Source organism: Triplophysa rosa, linkage group LG5, assembly GCF_024868665.1.
Source record: "Triplophysa rosa linkage group LG5, Trosa_1v2, whole genome shotgun sequence".
Classification (NCBI taxonomy): Eukaryota; Metazoa; Chordata; class Actinopteri; order Cypriniformes; family Nemacheilidae; genus Triplophysa; species Triplophysa rosa.
In genome coordinates this window covers 17,200,642-17,226,974 of record NC_079894.1, presented here as the reverse complement: position 1 = coordinate 17,226,974, position 26,333 = coordinate 17,200,642, and the positions used below count along the sequence as shown (strand labels likewise).

The 26,333-nt window shown below is 38.5% G+C and overlaps 2 protein-coding genes across 2 annotated transcripts; one reads left to right on the top strand and one right to left on the bottom strand.

Annotated features, from left to right (window-relative positions):
* The first annotated feature begins 412 nt into the window (after positions 1-412).
* cdc73 (cell division cycle 73, Paf1/RNA polymerase II complex component, homolog (S. cerevisiae)) lies at positions 413-23,867 on the top strand. The gene is made up of 17 exons (XM_057334256.1): positions 413-560; positions 5,940-6,045; positions 7,335-7,404; positions 7,495-7,557; positions 7,687-7,739; positions 7,851-7,939; positions 9,412-9,625; positions 11,537-11,635; positions 12,232-12,310; positions 12,765-12,829; positions 20,436-20,493; positions 21,148-21,183; positions 21,380-21,467; positions 22,001-22,162; positions 22,347-22,447; positions 22,530-22,671; positions 22,805-23,867. Exons 1-17 carry the CDS (start codon positions 430-432, stop codon positions 22,839-22,841), a joined length of 1,593 nt encoding a protein of 530 aa, XP_057190239.1. The 5' UTR covers positions 413-429; the 3' UTR covers positions 22,842-23,867.
* Positions 12,840-20,429, bottom strand: LOC130554533 (beta-1,3-galactosyltransferase 2). Its single transcript, XM_057334255.1, has 2 exons — positions 19,166-20,429; positions 12,840-16,129 (listed from the first exon to the last, which is right to left on the bottom strand). The coding sequence occupies exon 2, from the start codon at positions 15,904-15,906 to the stop codon at positions 14,665-14,667; it is 1,242 nt and encodes a 413-aa protein (XP_057190238.1). The 5' UTR covers positions 15,907-16,129; positions 19,166-20,429; the 3' UTR covers positions 12,840-14,664.
* Positions 23,868-26,333: the final 2,466 nt, after the last annotated feature.

Below are 26,333 nucleotides of genomic sequence, written 5' to 3'. Positions count from 1 at the left end.
CCACTAGGAAATTTTAATTGTCATGACATACAACTATGTCTAATGAAAGGTTTTGGGTAGGCTGGTTGTATAGTTGGCTTAACTTGCTCAACTGGCAGAGATAATAATTATAAAACATGTTTCATAACACTGAAGTTGTACTGTTGAAATATTGCGACTTGATAGTGGTACCTAAGCTGTTCGGTTTAGATGCCTCAAATTTGTCTGACATTGGTCGGCTCATAAATACTTTTAAATACATATACAATTTTACCCGTCACTAATCCTTATACAGGATGTTTTAGATGCTCTCCTGTGGCATTGTAACTCAACAAAGAACATTAAAAAACTTAAGAAATCCACAATTTTAAACAGGCACTGTTCACGGCAGCCCTGTGCTGTGAAGTTGTGGGGTCTTAAATAAAACACTCGTAATGAGGAGGCGCGATCATGGCGGACGTGTTGAGTGTTCTTCGCCTTTACAACATCCAGAAAAAGGAGATTGTGGCAAAGGGGGATGAAGTTATTTTCGGGGAATTTTCCTGGCCAAAAAATGTCAAGACGAATTATGTCATTTGGGGGTATGTGCAAGTTGTTTAGCCTCAGTTCTGAGTGTTGTTTTTATTGAGCGTCTTTAGCAGCTAATGCGCTACTGTTCTCGTGCTGAAAGACTCGTGTTGTTTTTAGATTATCATGAGTTTAGAAGATATCCAGACAATAACTTTTTATTACAATGAATTACAGTATTAATGTTTGAATCAATGAATTAATGTTTCTGTTACTTAGATAATATTCTATTCTGTTAATGGGAAAGTACCATCTAATACACTAATGTTCTTTGTAATGTTACTGTGTATATTTCAGTGTGCATGTCAGGGCTCCAGACTAACTTTTTCTACTAGGAGTACTGTAGCCTCTGATTTACATTTTTAGGAGCCCAATCAGAAAATTTAGGGGACACCTTAAATCAGCCTGCAATGTAATTATTGACATTGTCCCCCAAAATAGCTGTATTACTGACAAATACTTAGATAATAAATAGACTTAACTCACAGAAATTACAATGTGCACTTTTATTTTAATTTGAGAGGGATATGACATTACTCAATACCGGGGTCATACGAAATCTGCAGACTTTTTTGTTAATTCTGTGCTAAAATTTAGGAAAAATCTGCAGAATTCTGTAGAACAGTTTTAAATGCGTTAACATTTGTACAGAAATGTAAATGTGTTTAAATAGTTTAAAGATACTACCTGTCTATGCATTTAGCTGCAGGTGACAGTGATTTGGTTCTGATCATCATTTAAAAAGAGGCAGAGCCTACAGAGAAGCTTTATGTGGCAAGTAAAGAGACTGTTTAAACTCTGAATACACCAGACCTGGATTATATGAATTGGTACTGAATTCATTTGAACCAACAGAAAATGTGCATGTTAATCTCTATGAAAAAGTATATATTTTATTATTTATAGTGTTAAAGAAAAACCAAGGGGCTTGTCTTGATACGTTTTTATTAGGGCTGAACGATTATGACAAATAATCTAATTGCGATTTCTTTTTTTTATCAATATTGCGATCGCGATTAAATATGCGATTATTTTTTTAAGCACCTTATCTTCTGTATTTTTTAATTAAGGAAATCAATAAATCATGGTAACCAACGCAATATTAGACAGATTTACCATCAACTATAGGCCAGGTTTAAGATGATATTAGTTGATGCATGAATTGATTGACATATTTTTATAGAACTACCCCAATCATACTAATATATTGAATGATTTGTTAAATTTCTAGCCATGTAATCATGTAATAATTATCATGACATAAAGCACTGACAAATGAACTTTGTGTAACATGAAAGTCATTAATCACAGAAACAAAAGTGCAGATTACATGATTATAAAACAAAACTGTTTGATAATGCAGAGTCACTGTAATAAATATATGATAAACATGTTGATTGCACTTAAACACTGTCTGTTAACTTACTACACAATCTTTAAATAAATTTGTAAAAATAGAAACTATTAATATATGTATTATCTTGTATATTGTTTTTTATTATTGTATAAGTGCTGCATTACGGTAGTAGTATTGCCCATTGAGGCAGCATTAATGTTAGCACACACAATACCTGACACTGCGCAGCATCAGCCACACAAAACAGCCAAAATCAGGGGTGCAAACTTGTCACCTTTCGGCGAAATTCGCCGTTTTCACCTTGAAATAGGTCATTCACGTGAATCGTGTAGATCTGTAAAAAAAATCGTGGGGGGGGGTCGTCGTCGTCATCGTATCTGGGAGTCATCCGTCTCATGTCACCTGTAGCGTTTTTTTCCCCTTTTGGCAAAGTGATGGACCCGCCCTACTCTGCCTCTGATTGGCTCACCTTAATGTTCTTTCCCTCATCATCCAACCAATCTCACTCCTGAAGCCTCACTTTCAGACGCTGCAGGCAACTGGCCATATTTCCAGAGGCTACGTAAAACCAGTGTTGCCAACTTGGCGACTTTGTCACTAGATTTAGCGACTTTTCAGACCCCTTTAGCGACTTATTTTTCAAAAAGCGACTAGCGACAAATCTAGCTACTTTCTGAATGAGCCTTGGCCACTTAGCGAAACATTCTGCTTCACGTCTATTGCCCCGCGAGAGCGAGTTTTTGCCTTCCCAGCGCAGCACCGCCTCTGTTCAGTGAGCGGCAGGGAGAAGCAGCACATTCAGTTCAGACCGCACTGACGCGTGAATGAGAGAGGCATGTACAAACAGTGTTTCTAATCACTAATTGACCTTGTTTGAGCATTTATGATTTAAAACGCGATGACTGTATGGACACATGAACACAAAAGGACTTTAGCTGTTCAACGAAAGTGACTGCTAGTTTTAAGTGGTTGAGTTCACTCACTATTGCATAGTTTTTTGTTATCTGCCAACAGAAACAGAAAAATAAGTCATTAAGAGCCTCTTTATTGTGCTTTTGGGTGTATTGTTTAAATATAATACTGTATACAACCGCTCAGAGAGTAGAGATATGAAGCAGACCTGAAGCGCTTAGCTTGTCAGATTCTACGTGATGACGTCACTGATATGCAAACTAGCGCGTGACGTCATCTGGCGACATTTAGCGACTTTTCGGGTAGGCTTTAGCTACTTTCCATTGAAAAGAGTTGGCAACACTGCGTAAAACATGAAGGAACTAGCTAACGGTAAGCAACTTATTTTGGAAGTAAATGATGGTTAGATTAGCCTGTTTGTAGCCAGCTAAATTAAGTACGCAGGAGAGCTGGACGGAATGCATTTGTATCTGCTGTAAATTATGGTGTTCCAGTTAAATGGTGATTACCGCGTGAGGCTGGGTTTATTTATTTATTTATTTATTTTTTGGTGAGAGGCTGCTGTTGTGATAGCTATGAAGATTGTAAGTTATGTTACCGCTACAGTAGTTCGCTAATGTTACCCTTTGCAAAAATGCTTCTCAGTCTCGACCTTAACATTTGTCTCACATATCAGTAAGCTATTACTCTGACATGAAGTCGATTTGAGAACTGTTCGACCTACAAGTAAAGCACAGCGTGTAATGTACAGTAATATTAGTATCACTCAGCTCAAGTGTCAGCCTGTAACAGCCTGTTTCATGATGGAGAAACACCTCACGTTTAGCCCGTCAGCCGCTACAAAAATTTGAGTGCTGAAATGAAGATTTACAGTGGTTTATTTGCCCTGACTAAGTTCATGTAACATCTTAACAAAAATCCTTGTTGATTTTAGACCGTAGTTGTCGCTCAAACGTTTTTTAATCATATAAAGGTATTTATCCTTGAATGGTGCACTGCAAAAAATGCTTTCCTACTTAGAGTTTTTGTCTTGTTTTCTAGTCCAAATATCTGAAAATTCTTAATCAAGAAGCATTTTCTAGCAAAGTAAAAATGATTGTCTTGTTTTCAGAAAAAAAGTCACAATTAAGTGAGTTTTACCTTAAAACAAGCAAAATAATCTGCCAATGGGGTAAGCAAAATAATCTTAAACAAGATTTTGACGTTTGGTTTATTTTTTTCTGAAAAAAAGATTTGATTTAAGAATTATTAAATATTTGGACTGGAAATAAGACCAAAATGTAAGAAAAGCATTTTTTGCAGCGTTACATTTTCTCCCTGTAAACTAGTTTGACTTGCCTTTGCGTGTGAAATGTGCTATGTGAATTAACTTGCCTTTACCTATGTTGGCATTTAACTAGTGGGGCGGGGCTCGGGGCGGGGTTTAGTTTGTCACCTTTTTCACCGCTGACAAGTTTGCACCCCTGCAAAATAGTCCCACACAACTGACGTGCTGTTGCTCTTTTACACTAAAGTTTCCACAGTGCCACGTCCTGTCGAGCTTGAGGCCATTGTACAACAGGTCAATGTACAAATTCATTACTTTAAATACAGACGCGCGGCAAGCACGCTGAAATAGAGAGCGAAGCAGTCGCGATGCGAATGAGGTGCAACACGCTCTCTCACTCGCAGGCAGTCACCACGAGAGAGCAAGCTTCCGTCCCGACACTTTAGGGAAAAGGAGTAAATGCCGTGCATTTTCCATGCATTTTTAATGCTTTTGAGATGGTACTGGTCAGCTACGAGCAAGGTCGCATCACACTGTGCATCTCCATAATTAATCGCAGTCTTTGCGATTTAGAAAATCACGTTTCACCACATCGCGATTTAATCGCAAATGCAATTAATCGTTCAGCCCTATTTTTTATGATGATTTTATTGTGTATTAAGGACACTTTTCATCATGTTCACAATCACAACACAATGTAAAGGTAACTTCACATAAACTTAACAAGAGCATTCGCCTGTCGTTCATTCTTGTTGTGACGAGATTAGAAATGATTCAGCGCTGCCTCAAGTAATCAGAAGATAAATGGCGTATTCTGAACTCATATACGGTTAGTTTCGTTTTAAACGTCTCAAATATCAAATCGTTCATCCTCGGGCTCAAAAAATCTGTCACAAAAAATAGCGAATCGTGGTATTGCGCTCACGTTGTGTCTGTAAACTTGTCAATGATGAGATTAACTGTGACCGACGCAAGACAGCGAGAAACATCAGTCACCCAGCCGCGTATGGCACACAACTCCGGACTCTCCCCTTCACACACACATAGGCCTACACTAGTGGGTTCGCGATCTACTCATCTTTTCACAAGAGACATGACTACTAGAAAAAAATACAAATTGGCAGGTCGCACATTCGCGAGTACTTGTAAAAAAACGCTTGCGCTGTCTCAAAATCTGGTCGCAAAATGCAACCATTTAGTCGCAGTCTTGAGCCCTGCATGTGTATGGTTATTACTGTGTGTCATGATAAATAAATGTCAAAGTGCTCTGTTATTGGAATCTCTGTAGTAATACATTTTTGGATATAGTACCATGGAAACTATAGGACAAGTACCCTTGTTTGTTTTGCACACCATGACATTTTATAGGAGTGATCCATGGCTGTCTAACATTTGTTAGAATATAAGTTTAAATAAGGTTATTGCCATTTGCCCAACTACATTGCAGTACAGGTACATTGGAATTCTTGTGCATTTTCTTAGTCAAGCTTTCAACAACAACAAAAAAAACAATAATTTAAAAGAATACACTAATATTTTAAATTTAAAAGACAAAAAGTCTTAAGATACATATAAAAATTGAAAGAGAAATAAATACATGCATAACTTTTTCAAGTCCACAATATCTCCAGTTATTTTGTGTTTGTTTTATTGAGGTTGCATGAAAGATTTTATTTTAATTTTATCTCTATGTTCAGAGGATGGTTTAAAGGGTCATAATTAATTGATTTGCAAGCTCAGTTCTCTAGTAGTGTTACATGCACTAATGATGGAGGTCTGGTTAATTTATTTGTTAATGCTTTACAAAGCTTTGTTGGATATGTTTAATTATAATTATGTTCTATTATGTTATTACAGAACTGGGAAGGAGGGACAACCTAAAGAGTACTACACGCTTGACTCTATTCTTTTTCTGCTCAACAATGTGCATCTTCCTCACCCTTCATATGTGCGCAGAGCTGCAGTAAGTAAAATATTTTGCCAAAATATGTTATATTATTATATGTATGTCATAAACATAAAATATGTATATGTTAATAAATAACCAATCAAACCAAATAAACATTTTAATGTTTGTTTTATGCTTAAATGTGAACCTGTGAAAACCAAGGTGAAGTAAATTTTTGTTTACTTTTTCTACATAAAATTTTCCTTGAGGTAACTACTGTGGCAGTGAAGTGCAAAACAAAACAAGAAATCACAAAACTAATAACAAATCTAAAAGCAAAGTAAAAAATCCAAAATCACAATTACAAATCTGAAAACGCAATATCAAATGTGATCTAAAAACAAAGCGACTAGTCAGAAAACAAAAAGACAAATCAGAAAACACAACGACAAATCAGTCAAACCGGAAAATGTAGGTCTTTGTTGGAATGGGATAGCTACTGCCGATTGGATGAAACTCCAAAACAATTGCGGATGGTACACAGGAACCAAAATTTATAGGGCTGCGTTCTCTGGAATCCTCTCAAGCTGTGGACTTCTACGTTCCGATTGGTTGCCGCCTAACCGCGTCGTAGCTTGTTACCATAAAGTTGACCTGATTTCAATTCTCCTCGACGCCCTCAACTGCCAAGACATGCCGTGCCGCTGCTCGCTGCCGGCTCACATTGAAAATGAATGACTTCCAGCTAATTTGACCCTCTCGATGGCGGCGGTGTGAACGCACAGTAACTGCTGCGGTAGCATTTTTAAAGCATATGAAGCAGTCTGCTCTCAGGTTGTTCTTGCAGTGAGTTGGTGTCATGTGCCAACCAGTCTGTGGGGAGCTGCGTGGGGTCGAGTGTAGACATCTTCCTAAGGAACAAAATGCTAATGCACTAATATGACCGAACCGGAGAATCTAATAATAAAGATTAGTGGTCGACCGATATATTGCCAAGGCCGATTTATCGGCGGGTATTTGTACATTTTTTTTCTTTCCGTTTGGCCGATACCGATATAAAAAAATGTTCAAATACTGGCTGATAAATCGGCCTTGGCAATATATCGGTCGACCACTAATCTTTATTATTGACTTAGTAAGGTCATGTCAAAGGTTTAAATCCTAGTAAAATTATTGTTTGAAATGAAATTTGATTTTGAGGCTTTGGCCTGGTTTTCACAGACTGGATCACAAATGACAATTTGTGTATTTAATAAATAATAATGTATTTAATAAAAAACAATACAGTAACAAACAGATATCACACATTTACCAGTCCAATTTTTTTAGGTTAATTCTTTTTATTAATAACTTTTTTTTGACAGACAGAGAACATACCTGTTGTAAGAAGACCAGACAGAAAAGACTTGCTGTCTTATCTCAATGGAGAAAGCTGTAAGTTTGACTCGTGTATACAAGATAATTACCAATGCTTTATACTTGTTTATCTGTTTGTGGTTTGTGGCATTTGATTCTGTTTTCCAGCATCATCAACAAGTATCGACAGAAGTGCACCTATTGAGATTGGGCTGCAAAGGCCGACCCAAGGTGTGTATCATATGGATACATTTAACATTAGCCATCGAAAATATATGCTTTTTATAGATATTATTTGTGCTGAATGTCCACTTGGAGCAAAAGCAAGGTTTTAAGCTTAAATCACAATTGTCTTACCAGTTAAAAGGGCTGCAGATGAAGTTTCATCAGAGGCGAAAAAGCCACGGATTGAGGTAAAAACTTCAACATGCATTTGCATTATAATCTCCATATGCGCAGTAATGTTGAAGTGTGTGTATGCTGTTTGACACTCGTCTTCTCTCGGCTTGTGTGTGATTTCTTAGGATGAGGAGTGTATGCGTCTGGATAAGGAGCGTCTGGCCGCTCGTCTGGAGGGTCATAAGGAAAGCATTGTGCAGACGGATCAGATCAGGTATAACTAGACTGATCAATNGCTAATTTGACCCTCTCGATGGCGGCGGTGTGAACGCACAGTAACTGCTGCGGTAGCATTTTTAAAGCATATGAAGCAGTCTGCTCTCAGGTTGTTCTTGCAGTGAGTTGGTGTCATGTGCCAACCAGTCTGTGGGGAGCTGCGTGGGGTCGAGTGTAGACATCTTCCTAAGGAACAAAATGCTAATGCACTAATATGACCGAACCGGAGAATCTAATAATAAAGATTAGTGGTCGACCGATATATTGCCAAGGCCGATTTATCGGCGGGTATTTGTACATTTTTTTTCTTTCCGTTTGGCCGATACCGATATAAAAAAATGTTCAAATACTGGCTGATAAATCGGCCTTGGCAATATATCGGTCGACCACTAATCTTTATTATTGACTTAGTAAGGTCATGTCAAAGGTTTAAATCCTAGTAAAATTATTGTTTGAAATGAAATTTGATTTTGAGGCTTTGGCCTGGTTTTCACAGACTGGATCACAAATGACAATTTGTGTATTTAATAAATAATAATGTATTTAATAAAAAACAATACAGTAACAAACAGATATCACACATTTACCAGTCCAATTTTTTTAGGTTAATTCTTTTTATTAATAACTTTTTTTTGACAGACAGAGAACATACCTGTTGTAAGAAGACCAGACAGAAAAGACTTGCTGTCTTATCTCAATGGAGAAAGCTGTAAGTTTGACTCGTGTATACAAGATAATTACCAATGCTTTATACATGTTTATCTGTTTGTGGTTTGTGGCATTTGATTCTGTTTTCCAGCATCATCAACAAGTATCGACAGAAGTGCACCTATTGAGATTGGGCTGCAAAGGCCGACCCAAGGTGTGTATCATATGGATACATTTAACATTAGCCATCGAAAATATATGCTTTTTATAGATATTATTTGTGCTGAATGTCCACTTGGAGCAAAAGCAAGGTTTTAAGCTTAAATCACAATTGTCTTACCAGTTAAAAGGGCTGCAGATGAAGTTTCATCAGAGGCGAAAAAGCCACGGATTGAGGTAAAAACTTCAACATGCATTTGCATTATAATCTCCATATGCGCAGTAATGTTGAAGTGTGTGTATGCTGTTTGACACTCGTCTTCTCTCGGCTTGTGTGTGATTTCTTAGGATGAGGAGTGTATGCGTCTGGATAAGGAGCGTCTGGCCGCTCGTCTGGAGGGTCATAAGGAAAGCATTGTGCAGACGGATCAGATCAGGTATAACTAGACTGATCAATCTTTTAACCGTGTACAGCATTAGGACTGTTGTGGCTGAGTGGTTAAAGAAATATTCCAGGTTCAAGTGAAGGTCTTACAAGTGCATCTGTGGCATGTTGCATGTTATATGGTTTAATGACAGCATATACGAACATGGTGGCTGATATAAACCTTTTGTGAAGGTATTATGGTATTATTGCTAAAAAATAACTGTTAATGGTGTCAGGTCGCTGTCAGAGGCCATGTCTGTGGAGAAGATCGCTGCTATTAAGGCCAAGATCATGGCCAAGAAGCGTTCCACTATCAAGACTGACCTGGATGATGACATCACCCTGAAACAGAGAAGCTTTGTGGATGCTGAAGTGGACGTGACCAGAGACATTGTGAGCAGAGAGAGAGTGTGGCGGACGAGAACGACGATTTTACAGAGCACCGGCAAGGTGAGAGCAGTCGCTCTAATCGTCTTCAGTTGTGCATGATGGAATGAGCATATGTACTTTTGCAATAAAATGTCAACTGTAGTAGATGTTTCTATTTCTTGTTTACTGCAATATAATTAAGTGGTTGTGGCTAACTCACTAAGTGAGGCTGAGTGTCTATATCAGTGATTCTCAAACTGCGGAGTCTCTCACTATCTCTCTTCCGATGAGCTGCGTGTAAATTAAGCTGCTTGTGTATTTCTGCACTTGAACAGCTGTTTAAAGCTGTTGTTATTGCAGTAAAGCGCTAATTCAAGAAGCGTCTACATCTACTCGAGGTTAAATCAATGAAGCGTGCATTGTGATTTAGTTTGACGCGCTGCTTTGACGAGCTGATGCAGTAAAGTGCGAGTCTCTGTTTGTTATATACAGCTGTTCTCTTGATGTTTAGGTATACGTATATTTATTTATCTTCTGTGTTAAATATTCTTTCCACATTGTTTGTCTTTAATATAGGTTTGTAGTCTTTTTGCAAGTCCCCATAAAGTTAATAAATCCTCCATAAAAGTCATTTACAGAGCCCTGTTTACAGTCCAGTACAGAAAAGTATTTTGAAAAAATAACATGTTCTTTAGTTTGAAAACAGCTGGTGTTTTGCATTATTAATAATACATTAGAATTGAAGGACAAGGTATAAAGATATAGATTCACAGCTCTACTGTTAAGTGTTTATTCATATGAGTTTCTATGGAGGTCATTAGGTGGTACTTGGAACAACTAATTTTATTAAAAGTGGTACTTGATCTGAAAAGTTTGCGAACCACTGGTCTATATCATCTGGTGCAGATGATGTGTAGATAATGCATTGTCTTGCAGGGATCGAGTTACTGCACTCATACTGGGCCACATTTAAATGTGCTTTCGATGTGCGTCTCATATTTGTGACCCTGACCACAAAACCAGTAATGAGGGTCAATTTTTTTAAATTGAGATTTATAGATCATCTGCAAGCTGAATAAATAAGCTTTCCATTGATGTATGGTTAGGATAGGACAGTATTTGGCTGAGATACAACTATTTGAAAAATCTGGAATCTGAGGGTGCAAAAACGTCAAAATATTGAGAAAATCACCTTTCGTGTTGTCCATCAGAGGAGCTGTAGCAGGCCGTTGTTAAGAAGAAACAGGTTTGCTTTAACGCCCACTATTGGCTAACTGCTGAAATGAAGTTGTGAAGAGCAGATGAACCCGAAAGCGAAAATTCTAAGCTTTACAAGGATATCAAACTTAAATGGTTAATTCCCAAAGAGCGGGCAGCAGTAAGCAAAGTTTGTAGGTGTGTGTCTGGCCATTTTTGCAATTTTGCTGCATCCACTCTCAAAAATAAAAAAATTAAAAATTAATTTATTTACGGTAGGAAATATACAAAATATCTTCATGGAACATAATCTTTTCTTAATATCCAAATGATTTTTGGCATAAAAGAAAAATGGAAAGTTTTGACCCATGCAGTGTATTGTTGGCTATTGCTACAAATACAACTGTGCAAATTATGACTTTATGGTTTTGTGGGCCAGGGTCACATTTACACTAATTTACACTAAATTATCAAATGAACTGGTCTTCTAACAAAAGGAGAAAGATTCAAACAATCATTTAGCCGACATGAGTGGTTTCTGTACTAAACAGTGCTGTTTGTTGTAAAGCATCTATCTACGTATAACATTAAACATAATATGTGTCTGTGATACTGTATTTTTTTCAAACATTTATGTTTCAATTCAGTCAAAAATCTGAGATTAAAGTCATATTTGGTTACAGTGACACGTGTGTGTAATGCATAATCCACACATATGTAAACGTCTATTATATTACTTATACTGTACACACTCAAGTGCCCCTAAGTTCAAGTTACTTTGTTGCTCTTTTGCAGAACTTCTCCAAAAATGTATTTGCCATACTTCAGTCAGTGAAAGCTCGGGAAGAGGGTCGCGCACCTGAACAGAGACAGACACAGAATCAAACTCAGGTGGTGAGTACACAATTGTCTGTCATATGAGTGTACGTCAAGTACTGATCTGTTCTTATTTAAATTTCTGAATTGTCATTACGATTATGGCACATGGATGCCAGTTCCTGAGTATTTTGCCTGTTTTTTTACTATGTTACATTTTAAAGAGGAATAAAAAACCTCCAAACATAAGTCCTGACATGAATCATAAGTGAATGATGAAAATCTCACAAGCTGTTTGTTTGGTTTGGGAGTTATGGGATCCCATCTGTGATGTGGCATAATGGCATCATTTGTCAAGTTAATGAATCTTGAAATTTATTCCACGTTTCTGATGGAAATTCTGTGTTCCGAACCATTAAAAGGCAAATTTGAAGAGCCTTGACTTAGGACATGTCATATGTCACTTGTTATATGTTCCACTACAATACATACTGTACTGTATACATTCTCTCTGTATACATTCTGTTATGGCAAGAATGGTAATCGGACAAAATAAAACCTTTTGGCTGTTATTGTTTAATAGCTCATTCAAATCATGTTTTGTTGTTCTAACTTGGTCTGTCTATGCATTCATGAATACATGTTAATTTAAAACGCTTGTTTTGGTGCCATAGGATCCAGCAATAAGAAATAAACAGCCTGTCCCAGCTGCCTATAACAGATACGATCAGGAGCGTTTCAAAGGGAAAGAGGGTAAGTTCATACCTCCTGCTCCAGTTTTAACTTGTGTTCGGTTGACCACATGTTTTGACTGAATGGTGTTACAGTCACAATTTTATGTGTCGACAGACTAGAGAGATGGTGGCTTGCAGCCATTCATATAGGCAAAGCACCAGAATGTTGTGAAAAGATGACTAAATAAATTTTAGGAAAAATATACACTTATAATCTACAACTTATAGACTTATCATAGTACTATATAACTTAATATATCAACTTTTTATAATATTTTATAATTAAGTGTTTGCAGGCTCCCACTTTCACAAATTATGTATTGAAGGTCTATATTTCAGTGAATGATAAGCTTAGACTCTACAGCTATTGGGATATTTGTGTGTACTCTTGTGTACACTTTGCTGATCTTCTCCACTAGAAGTAAGCATTTTTTAATAATGTACATATGAGTTTTTTTCTTTTTTTTTTACAGAAACGGAGGGATTCAAAATTGACACTATGGGAACCTATCACGGAATGACCCTGAAGTCTGTGACGGTAAGTCAATGGTTTGCAGACTGCTTGTTTTTGAATGACCTTCATAACTCCACCGTAGAGCTTTTTATTATCGAGCTAAAAGCAGAAAGTTTTTCTTTTACATTGATTTCTTAAACATAAAAGGTAACCTTATCGATCAAGATGAACTTTTAAGGTTGTTATGGTCGTGATTGAAAGGGCCATGATTGAACGAGCAATGATATAGAAAGCTTTTATTGTTGGGCTAGAGTTGATGTTGAATTGAAACTTTGGTGGAAAACTTACAAAGTGCCCTTGTATGAGGCAACATTGCGTTCAATAGGTTGTTTAATGAGATGAAAGTAATTTCTCTCTACTCGTGAGATGAATAATGACCAAAATACTTTCACAGCTCTCTGTTGGACAGCAAATGCAACACCTGCAGTATTTTTCATGATTGATCATCATAAAGAATTAGCTATTTTTTGTGTGGAGCAGTGTTAATTTCGTTAACGAAAACTATGACGAAAAGTATTCGTTAACGACATGTTTTCACTGACGAAAACGAGACGATAACTAAATAAAAATGAATGCATTATAACGAAAACTGTAATAAAAATATACTGACATTTTCGTCAACTAATAAAAACGAGACGAAAATATTCTTGTCCCACCTGGCGGACATGTGCTGACATGTGCTGCTTATCTCATATAAACGGCAGAGAGAAGTCTCTGGGAGAAGGGGAAGCACACACATGTATTCTGTGTCTCCACGCGGTTTACAAAGCGTCTTATTTTCCTTCACGATCGCCGGTAAAACGCCGCAAACTTGAAGCGCGACTGCAGGCGAGTCACCCCAAAACACATTACGAAGGCAGCACAAAGGTTTTATATGCCAATGTTAACTTAACACGAGCTGCTGCATAACGTGAAATGCAACATAGAGTCAGCCAAAAGAAACCAGCGCTGTCCTCTACTGATTATAGAAGTGATGAAGTGAGTCGAACTGTACATTCAAACCAAATATGTAACATGTTTGAATGACTAAAGAAATGTAATACAATTTATATAATATGTCTTTTTGAAAGCTATTCTCATTCATTGCTGTCTCAAGCAAAGACAGTGCGCTCTTTCTTCAAAGAGGCATGCCATGAGCCAATAGCCTTTGAGTGTGAGCCGTGTCAGAGCGTTTCATTGGTTGAATGAACTGAATGAACACGCCCTACTTATCGAATCAATTGAGTCAAATGGGATTGAATGAACTGGAACATGTCGTTCATGGTCTAATACTCTGCGTTCCAGCAATGCATATCTAGTTACTGGAATTTTCTGAAAAATAAAGGTAATGACCTGGTTTAATTTTATTCTAAGGTGAAGTAAATTATGTCAAAACAGTTGAATCTTTGTATGGAACATTTAATTACACCAAGTAAATGATTTAAACCATTTAGATTTTAGTAGACTAAATATAATGTATATTTATTCGACCTAAAATGTTTTTCATATTTCGTCGACTAAAACTAGACTAAAACTAAAATGATGGGGTTGACTAAAATGTGACTAAAACTAAATTGCATTTTCGTCAAAAGACTATGACTAAAACTAAATCAAAATTTGCTATCAAAATTAACACTGGTGTGGAGGTGTTGATAATCTTAAAAACATTTTTTGTTGTGTCTTTACATTTTTGGCATTTCAGGTGCTGATAGTTTTTATACCCTAAATATTTTAATATCAAACCACAATTTCACAATTAATACCCATTTTAATTGGCCACAGGCAGCTCAACATTCCTAACCCATATTCAAGATTAAAAAACGGTCCAGAAACTCATGTGCTTTTATGTTTGGCAAAAAGTTTGGTTTGTTATGCTTCCCTCAGTTTTTTACTTCACTATTTAATGATCCAGCCCACGGCGTCCAGAGCAGTTTTCGCTGAAGTCTGTTCATCTTGTCTTTAACCTTCCATGGCATGTTAATGCAGGCATTGTGCTTGTTGCTCTGCAGATGTTGCCAGTATTTGATCAGTTCATTGGGATGAAACTGATGGGATGTGATCAGGTGACTGTACTTACAGCTGGAATAGGACACCCGCCAGTGATTGAACAGAAATTCATTCGGTGGGGGCACTGGCTCGATCCTTAGTTTTGCTAGGCAGATACCCACATAAACATCTTCTAAATGCAGCCTGTTTATGCTCAGAGACGCCCCGTAGATCCTGTGTGCCATATCACCTGAAAACACATACCCCGTCCCGGAACAAAAGGTGGGATATCGCTCGCTTGGGTACAGTTCGGGCGACATGTACCATTTACTACGCTTGTTTCGGATTGGCCCGTGGCCTCTCATGAGATGTCCCGTGAAGTACTTTTGTCTAGGTAGCCCCTTGGGCTTGAGGAGTTTGTGTATGAGGTATTCAGTATTGACAAACACGTCGCTGTCCGTCTTCATGACGTAGTTGGCACCAGGACAGTAGGTTGCCACCCAGTACATCCCCATCAGAGTTTTAATAGTGAGGTTTTTGTAAGTATCCATGTATTCTTGCTGGATGATGTCATTATAACGCTGACTTTCGGCTTCAATTGTGCGCTGCACTTTGTCTTCCTGTACGCCCATGAGGAAAAGGCGCACAAAACCCAAGCTGCCAGCCACGCTTTCATTGCCCCATGTTTGCCTGATGGCATTCCTGGCATCCGCTTGCTTCGGTTCGACTGCTATCAGAAGCACCAAAAAAGGATCCTGATGCACACAAGCGTTTGGCTCATTCAGGATGTACTTGTACGGCTCGACCTTAAGCGTCTTTTCCATCCTCCTCTCCCCGCTCAAACTGATATCCAAACCCAATGAGTTTGCAAATCCCTGCTGCGATCCTTCATCCGAAGCTAAGCTGAGATTCACCTCCGGCGGTACGGGAGGCACCGCGAGCGTTTTCCATCTTTTCATTGCGCTGGAGTTGGACCCTGTTTTTGTAACCCCTCGAGGAGCCAACATTACCGGATTTACTCTGAGGTTCATCTGACAGGGCCACCAGTGACCCAGAATGACGAGTCCTCCCACACACACGAGCAGTATGAGGAGAAAGGCGATGTGTGGGCTGAATTGTCTTTGGTTCCACCGCATGGTTTTATTCGGTGCTGTGTAACAAATGCACTCTTAATAAAGCAGCAGATGTGCAGTTGGAGCATGACCGGCCAAAGCCAAGCGATGCCTCACAGCCATCTAATCAATACTGCATTGCAGATATTTCATGTTTTGCTCTGTGGATGGTGTTGAAGTGTCCCTCTGGTGAGCATGAGAGGCCACTGACAGATCCAGGGTAAACAAAGTCCAGATGTGTGGAAACCTGGAGGGGCAGAGAAGAATTTTTTATTAGAGACACTCACTCTTGATAAGCATGCAATGGGTGGTGAATATTTAAAACTGTGTTCATTTGAATTCCGTGGAAATCTGCGAATTTTGAACTTCTAAAGGCATGTATGCTGTTGTAACGGAGGTCAGCTAGTGAAGAGCTGTGCAGTAGAGCCGGTGCCGTGACCCGGATGGGAGTGAGGTTTAGGAGGGTGAGTGTAACAGAGGCCAGCTAGTGAAGAGCTGTGCCGTGTGTAAACCAACAGACGCTAGAGGTTTCTTTAGAGCGCCCGACTCCCATGCCGGACCGACTCGGTTCGAGGCCCGCTTGGAGCAGGCGAGTAGAACCGGTTACACCGTGACCTACTTTATTTATGTCATCTTAAGAGCATGTTCTGCATGCTAAGACTTTAGCATGTCATGACAAGTGGTTCACCTTCAAAATGAATTGAAATGACTTTCTTCTGCAGAACACAAAAGATATTTTGAAAAATGATGCAAAAAACCGTTGGTCCCCATTGACTTGCATTGGTTTTGTGTCCATACAATAGTCCATACAATAATGAGGACCAACGTTTTTTGGTTGGCAACATTTAAAAAAAATCTATTTTGCATTTTTTTATTTATCGAAATATCGTCTTTTGTGTTTTGCAGAACAAGGAAAATGACACACTTTGCATCTCTTGACAAAAAAATAGCGTGATTTCTGCTACAAGGTCTATATGTGACATACCGTGTTAACAGCTATCAAGTAAACTAAACATAATTACAAAAAAGCAATTAAGTATTTTTCTCGGTATAAAAAATGCTTGAAAGAATGCAGGGACATCATGAGATTTGCTTGAGTGTTGCTCATCTTTGGTTTGTTTTTGGCTAATATCGCTAAACTTGTTACCATTAATAATAAAAGATTTTTCTATTTCGTTTTCCTCCATCACAATTGGTACAAATATGGAGGGAAACATCATATATGTGGATCACATCGTAATAGATCTATGTATTGATTTTTTTCTTATAATTGAATTGATAAATTGATACGGTCCGAAATTTAAAGCAGGCTTTGATTTAATGGTCTTGTAGTTTTGGACTTGAAAATGTTATATATTGTTCTTTCATTCTGTGAACTACTAACAATATTTCTACCAAATTTCAAATAAAAATATTGTTTCTATTTGCCTTTATTTGCAGAAAATGAAAACTGGAGAAACAGTTTATAATAACAGAAAAGATCCTCTGTATTTTTTCAGACCTCAAATACTGCAAAGAAAACAAGTTCATGTTCACTTTTAGGAATATTTAGGAAAAGTAAAAACAAACATTATTTTATGTTATAACCTTGATTTTTATCACAGATTTCATGTGTCTTTTCATGTGCTGTCAGTCTTTCACATTGCTGTTGGATGACTTTGTTGAATTTTAACAAAATCAAACCTCAGGAATGACAGACACTCGACTGGAATGGCCACAGTACAGCTAGAAATGCTGATTACATGACAATTTGGAATGGTCTCATAATTTTTTTCCAAGGCTGTATAAGGCTTCAAAGATATCTGCAACACTTATAGAAACAGATCGTCCAATGTGACGCAACAGGCTTCCAATTGTAAATGTGTCCAAGGTAAACAGCATTATTGATTTAATAGAAGAGATGTAGTTTCGAAATGCTATCTGCGTCTGGTGTAGACATGATAATGTACATTATCATACTGCAATGCTTGACACGGTGGTTGTGTATCGATGTGATGTATAGGTTACTGCCACAGACTTCCACAAAAACATAAGGTTTCATCTTCATATGATCTGTGTCAGTTCTCCACATAGCCATTTGACCATATTCCTGTTTCTTTGTTCTCCACAGTAGTCCTGTTCAGCATGGACTGAATAGCATGGACGTTTAACTGATTATTTGGTGGTCTAAAAATATACTGGATCCACCAGCACAGCTATTCCAGTCATGCTATTATTTACGTACCACCATCAGCTGGTCGTTTGCATTACAGAGATTGACATGTTTATTATTTCTCTGTTATCTCTCTAGGTCTAGGTTAAAAAATATGTCATGTCTGCTAAAAGGTCACGTTAACCGAAAATTCGGTCCGTTTTGGAAAACGCACGCGCGTGGTCAGCGGAGACTCACGGTGCAGATGCATCTGTCACAGACCCCCGCGTCGCATGCACACATACACACAAAGGCGCACAGAGGTGCTGTGCTTCGAGTTTTTTCCTTCAGAAAAGCGACTAGCGTCTTTTTGGCTATACCTTAACTTTCAGTGAGTGGAAAAATGTCTCTCTTGGCGTCTTCTCTGTCCAGTGAGCGGCAGAAGCAGCACATTCATGACCAAACCGCAGCTTACTTGTGAGTGAGTACAAAACACCATTTACAAGCACCTGTCATTGTTACTGTCTAGACATATGAACATAAACATTTGTCTGTAATTATTATTTTATGTCTGACAACAGAAACGTTAAACATATAAATGAATATAAACAACAACGGCTTTATTGGGCATTCAGTTGGATTAAAATACAGCAAGTTCCGAGAGTAAACGCAAGTACAACGTGATGAAGTCACGAACATGCTAATTACCACGTAACGCCACCTTGCACCATAGTGACGGGTAATAATAGATTGACAGATTTTTTTACGAGCCTAATAAAAAATTCTAGCGCAACGTCTGTGTCTGTGTCTCATATACGATATGCAGGGTAGCCTCTGCAGTGCCGTTTGGACAAAGAGCTGGTTGTATACCCTCTCATTCTGAATGCTTTGCACTGTTAAAGCAGAAACCGGAGTCAGTTCTTCTCATTCAAGTTCACTACCACTCCAGATCAGCTGGGCTGTCAACACGACGACAGCTCGGCTGACAGCCATGAAACCAGAATAGCCGTTCTACTGAGACTCTGTTAGTCGGGCACAAATGCGTGCACAATGTCTGGTCGCTTTCGTTTGCATGCTCCCCTAAACGTTGTTTTATTTATCCGCTGCTCCTGCAGCCGTCGCAGATGGATGTCGTGTGCTTTGCCATCTTACCTTGAATAGCTTGTTATTCCCATCTGTGATTTGTAGCCAGATTTTTTCCCCTCGATTTCTCGAGTACTTCAGGTGGTCAACAATTGGCCATGTTTAGGTGTGCCCCCATTCATAATCCCAGTGGTAATGGGCAGACCGAGAGCAAGGATAGGATGCAAAACGGAGGAAACCGCTTCGTGGCTTTCTCAAGTTGCTGGGCAAGCAAGCACCCCCCACACACATCTATGAACCCGTTCTCCCTAGTTCCTGCAGTTATACAGCGACGTTGTTTTGCACGCAATGCTTCCTTCCCTTTGTGCCGTGCTGCTCGTCTGTGCTCATCATTAAAGAGGAGAGGAGCGGGGGAAGGGAGGTGAAGCGTTGCTGACATTAGCAGCTACACACCCCTTCCTCCACGTGACGCATCTGACAGCACTCTCACCCATTGAACATGTTTCCCCCAAACGTTCTGCTGTGATGTGGCTGTAACAGGCATGTTGGTGTGGATGCAGATTTATATAGTTATCTTTTCATTGTGAACAATGCCCAACTTTTTTCAAATGTGCATGCACACTTTTGGTTTATTTTTGGCTATTATGGTCACCGTTGCTACAGGAAAGGGTGTGGGTCGCTTTCACTTCACACACAATGCAACAACATTTGGAGAAAGTCTTTTTTGCAATGGTTCACTATAGTTTCATTTATTCCACCTGATGTTTGTTCAATGTTTGCTTTAAAAATATGATTGTACAATAGATTTCACAAATTCTGTATTTTGGTAGGTAACAATCATAGACAGATTTTATTTTATGAATCCAAAGATGTAACGTCTATACTAGAGAACAGCATAAACAAAGTGTGCATAGGTTAAATTCATTTTGGTTGACACGACAGATGTGTGTGAGATTCTGAGATCCAAGACTGTAAAGATTTTGTAATGACATTGAGAAACTTTGAAGTTTATCAATTCAGTCTCTCAATACAGCTCAACTTTCGAAAGATGTCGCACACTGTGATCTCAGATTATATGTTAATATTTCAGTTAAAGGAGGCACGCACGGTTTAGTTCATTAGTTTTACCCTGGTGTTTTTTCTTGTCTGGGGGCTTTGGTTCAGGGTTGTTATTCATGCTGACCTGTAATCTCTTGTTCTGGATGTTGAGAAAGTGTAAAGATTCAAGAACTTCAATCAATTCATCATCTCTGTCTTTTTGAGAATAAAATGAACACAGCATGGTTATATTTCTTAGATAATCTTTCATACATCTTTTATGTCTCCTTCTCGTGTTCAGGAAGGGGCATCTGCTAGAAAGGCCCAAACACCAGCCATGCAGCCTGTTCCACGGCCAGGTATGAAAAAATTCTCAGCATACCAAAACTATGTGTAATGCTCTTAAGACCGCAGCTCCCATTCAGCAACTGATGTTCACATTTTGAACACCCTCTGGCTGTCTGTCTGTCACGGTGACTGTGAAGTATGATCTTAAAGTATTTTGTGACACCCCAGTACACCTTTTTTATTGCCTTGCCTTTACTGCATTTGTGAGTGTGAAAAGCACAGATTTAAGAATATAATGGCACTATAGGCAGTTGCTGAGCCTGTTTGTATAATGATATTAAAAAAATCTGCATTTAAAAAGCCACAGTCTTTTGATAAATATTGAGATCTTTAATGGCTATTTAATTTGTTTTCCCATATTTCATTCATTCAAGTAGTCTAGTGCTGTCTTGGTGTTAAATTGTTGGTGTAATGTGTCACTATCCCTTGAAGAGCTTCCTGTGTATAAATATACTTGAAATATGTTGCCGTGTGCAATTGTGCATAAAATTACATTAGTAAAATCTACTTATTTTCCCATGTAGCTTTAAATGTGCAAAAAATAATTTAAGCTCTTGGTCAGTTATCCCTTCTGCTAATGTTGCCCTGATAAAATAATTTCATATGCCTACCAATATGATCTACATTATATTTCATAAATGTCAATGATTTTTTATCTGTTTTAGTCTCTCAAGCAAGACCTCCGCCCAACCAAAAGAAAGGTATGCCTTTACAACATGGACAAGGAAATATACTTTGTGAATTCGACTTTGAAATTTGTACAATTTTAGACATAGCTTTGTGTTTTTGTATGTTAAAATGGGTTTGTAAAGATATTTAGGTGATGTAAAGGTAATATTTACATATAATTATTATATCTAATATTTGTTCTCACTTTACCTGAATGTGTGTTTCTAGGTTCAAGAACTCCCATTATAATCATCCCTGCAGCAACAACATCTTTAATCACAATGCTCAATGCCAAGGACCTCTTACAGGACCTCAAGTAAGAAAGTTGGGGGGATTTATTAGCATTTTAATTTGTATTGTATTGTTTATAAGTTGGCCATTAAGTGCCCAATGTTCTTAAATCCTTGACTTTATGATCTTCAGTTTGGGCCGATAAACGATGACAAATTTGACCTGGAAAACTGCGTCTTGCATGTGAAAGTGGAATTCACTTAAATATAACAACAACAAAAAAAACTTGCTATCTGTAATTTCTGTCTCTCTATCGCCATCTCTGTTTAAAGCATAAAATTGCAGTGGTAAAAAGCAACTGATATTTTTCTCATTTTGACCTGACAACACAAATGATTATTAGGATTATTATAAAATTACCGTTGTGAATCGGGGTAAGGTAGGGAGATGGTTTTCAGGTTGCTCAATAACAACTGTTTATATACTAGCTTATTTTTGTTTTACCAGGAAAGTTATAGATCAGTGTGCCATGAAAGCACTGACAGGGTGCTTATTTTTGAAAGGACATTTTTGAGTATAATTATTTTTCACTTCACTAATGTAATTGCTTGTTTGCAGGTTCGTCACATCAGAAGAAAAGAAGAAACAAGGCATTCAGCGAGACAATGAGGTTCTGCTGCAGAGACGGAAAGATCAGGTGCAGCCAGGCGGAGCCACAATCAGTGTCACCGTTCCCTACAGAGTGATCGACCAGCCACTTAAACTGGCCCCACAGGACTGGTAATCTGATCAGATCACACACATGAACTTTCAAAGGCTGTGGGAGTGATAGTATACATCCATTAGAAATAGTCAATACTAATACCAGCAAAATACCAGTTTTTCATGTAAATATATTCTTTGATGTAAGAAATGCATCTCTTTATTTAAGGAGTTATATTTAATGAATGGTGATTGTTTACAGGGATCGTGTAGTGGCTGTCTTCGTCCAGGGTCCTGCCTGGCAGTTTAAGGGCTGGCCGTGGCTTCTGCCTGATGGATCTCCTGTGGATATTTTTGCCAAACGTGAGTTTATCCAGCCCATTACGTTTTTGGGACATTCTTAATGAAAAGAAGAGCGTTTCATGTTATATTAATATTTGTGTAGTCCGAGCTTTCCACCTGAAATATGATGAGGCACGGACGGACCCAAATGTCCAGAAGTGGGACGTGACCGTGCTGGACCTGAGCCACCATAAGAGGCACTTGGACCGACCCATCTTTCTCCGCTTCTGGGAAACACTGGACAGGTCAGGCTCACAAAATTTAGTGAAGTTTTATGATCTTAAAAATTGGCTTCGCATGAGTGATTGAAATGTCAGTGGCTTTTTAGTAAATAAAGTTCCCAATGTTTAACTTTCCTTATGCCTGTCTCTCCAACAGATACATGGTTAAACACAAGTCCCATCTGAGGTTTTGAGATTGCTGTCTGGCCACCTGTCTGTTTGTCATGACTGTCAAGATCCTCACTCTAAAAACCTGCCAAAAATGGACTACAGCCCCATGTTCCTCTCAGTCCCCCTGAAAGCACTTTGAATATCCATCTGCTACACCATCTTCTGATTCCTATATGATTTATAGATCTTTAGATCTAACACCCATTGATTCATTTGAGTGTCTGCAGGGCGAGAGGAAATTTAAAGTTTGGGTTGGCCCTTTCATGTTTTCTAAGTAGATATGTATCTTTCAGTTATAATGCAGCTGGTAGGCAGATTCAAAAGAGATAATTGAAATCTTGTTTTCTATTTGATATCCTTTCACAGTTTTTGGTTATTTTTTTACAGTCTGCTGTAAAACATGACCTGGTCGAAGAAAACCATCATGTATGGTTTGCTGATATGAATAAAAAGAGGAAAATATCGGAGTTCAATTTTTTCTGCCTTCCGTTCTATGAAGTGTAGAATAGTGCATTGACTTGTTATTCTTAGTGCACAAATGCAAGTGGTAAATAAGATGAGGAGAAAGCACATGGTTTTGGATGAGAGCTGGCATTATTCAAAATGAGGCAAGCATGTAAATGAGCAGAAATTATACTTAAAAGTTACAGTTTTAATAAACCTGTACTAGATTTTTGATTGTGACTATGACCTGTTATTCTTTGGTATATTGGATTTTGTCTTACAAATAATTCAGGAATCACTGCTTGCGTCAGTTTTCTATTTGAAACGGAAAATGTTGTTTCTTCCATGTGGCAAAGTCAGTGATATGAAAGGGTACATGCTTTTTTTCTTTGGATGGTTGGTTTTTGTATAAATCCGTTTGGAAGTAATGTTTGTTTTTAAACATTTATGTTGAATGTGGATTATTATTAAAAAAAATTGAAGTATGAGAAAGTGTTGAAGCATTTTGTAAATGGCAAGGCAACAGTATTTTAGTATTTATTGTTAACGGTATTAGCTTTAAGTAAATTAAAGCTTATTACTTTATAGAGTTGACAGTTAAAAAAGGAAAATGGAGCTCAAATTCTTTCAAAAATAAAGACAGCTTAAAGGTCCCGTGTTTATTTTTTTGGAGGAACTATTGGTAGTAATGTAATATAAAATACATTACTATGTGTTCTGATGTGTAAAAGGACCTTACATAATGAAGCGTTATGTTTTTATTATCTTAGAATGAGCTATTTCTATCTGCAAACACAGCAGGTGGAATGGAATTCGCCATTTTGTTTCTACAGTAGCCCTAAATGGACAAACTGCTCTACAGACCATATTTCGTAAATACAATATCTCCTTCGGCAAAGAAGCAAAACATGGCAACATCTTAGTCCTGTGTCAGCCACCGTTGGCTTAGTGCTTTGAGAGGGAGGAGCACGCAGCGGAGTGAGCCATTGGTTGCAATTCACAACCTCACCGCTAGATGCAGCTAAATTTCATTCACTGGACCTTTTAGTTGTTGCTAAACACACGAGTTCTCTCTGCAGAAGAGGTCAGGAGAGAACGTGTTCAAGCAGTGTCACCACACAGCTCCCTACAACAGTCTCGCACGGATTTGCTAAAGGCTTCGGCCCACGTGTTCCCCAAAACACAAGAAACTCGAGAAAAGAGCAAACAATTGCAATACGTTCGTTTATGAGAGAGAACTTCTCTCCCGTGAGAAAAAGTGTACAAGCAGCGTCACTGCACAGCTCCTTACACACCAGTCTCACAGATTTAATAAAGGCTTCGGCCCATGTGTTCCCCAAAACACAAGAAACTGAAAAAGCAAACGAATGCAACAATTTCGTTTACAAGAGAGAACGTTTTATCCACATAAGCATCTATCCTCCGCACAGGAAATTTCTTCGTTTCGCCTACTAAGGCATATGTCACGAATTCACAGTCCTGCCTTTCGGGCTCTCACAGAGTACCGAGAGTGTTCTGTCAGTGTGCGGAGGCGAGACTAGCTCCGTTGAGTACAGCGGGTCTCAGAATGCTCACATATATAGAGGATTGGCTGATCATAGCCGATTCCAGAGAGAAAGTGGTGATATATGTGCATCGTGTACTACACTCCGCTTCAAAGTAACGAGTTGAAAAGCAATCTCACTCCAGCCCAGAATGTTGTATTTTTGTGTTTCGAGCTGAATTCAATAACAATGCGCGCGCGTCTGAGCGCATTCTCTCCTTAATGAATTGACTTTCACATTTCAGAGAGGGAGCGAGGGTGCAATATCGCACCCGTCTCAGATTACAGGGTTTTATGGCATCAGATATTCAAGTTTTGCCTCTGGGCATTCTGAGAATGAGGGCGTTCATGAAGTGGGTCTCATCGCTTCATCTCAGCCCTTTACGCAATCTCAGTCGCTCTGTCACAGTGACGCGCTCGCGCACAGCAGCGCTGCGCCACTGGAGGAATGCAGAGTTTTAAGCTCATGTACCCCTCTAGGGGCGATTATGTTGCGAAAAGTGGTGACGACAGACGCATCCTTAACAGGATGGGGAGCCACACAGGAAGGCATATGGAAGCATATTTGTAGCAATTATCAAATTGAAATGCAATTTGCAAAATGGCAATGCAGTATTTAAAATGACAATGCATTTATGTCTTTAAATATACATTTAAAATAACATATGTGCAACATTAGGTGCACAATTAAAATTCAATAACACAATTGACATTTGTCCGTTCCTACACCACTTTTAATATGTATTTTGAAATGAATATTTTATTTGCTCTTTAAATTGCAAAATTAAAATTAAAATGCATTCCCCGGATTGAGTATATGTGTTTAAGAAAAACTGTAGCAAAATGAAAATTCTAATGTTATTTTCCCTAAATGCATTAACATTCACGGGTTGAACATGTTTGGATTGCATTTTCATTACACAGCGCGCCGAGTGTTGCAAAATTCAATGTGGACTTGAGAATGCATTTCGAGCTGGCCACGCCCCCTTCCCGATACAGCGTCATTGTGTGAAGGCGGAGCCAGGTGTACGTGATGTGAGGCAGCAGACTACAGAGCTGATGAAAGCAATAAATCGCATGCACACGAATTAGAGCACAAAGACAGAAAAGGCTTAAGTGTTTCTTAAGATTATTAGGTGTCTGTAGATGATAGAACAGTAGCTACATTGTTAGAACATCTCGCAGAAAATTCTCTGCCTTATTAGGTGGTGAGCTCGCTATGAGTGTCTCATGTAGACTTTCTCATACGCGTGCAGACGCGTTTTCATCATGAACACATACAGTATTTTGAGTGTTGTTTAGTCACAATATCTTCACACAATCATTCAGAAATGTTCGTTTTGTGAGACTGCACAGCCCAAACACGACCCATCCATGTGGAAAAACCCAAATACACCTGTCTACTGTGGTACTTTCGTGCTTGAGGCAGTGGGGAGAGATTATACACAAATATACGTAAACATTTCCAAAGTGAAGATCTGCCCTTATGAAAATTAACCTTGGTTCATCCGGATGCTGCAGTTTGGGC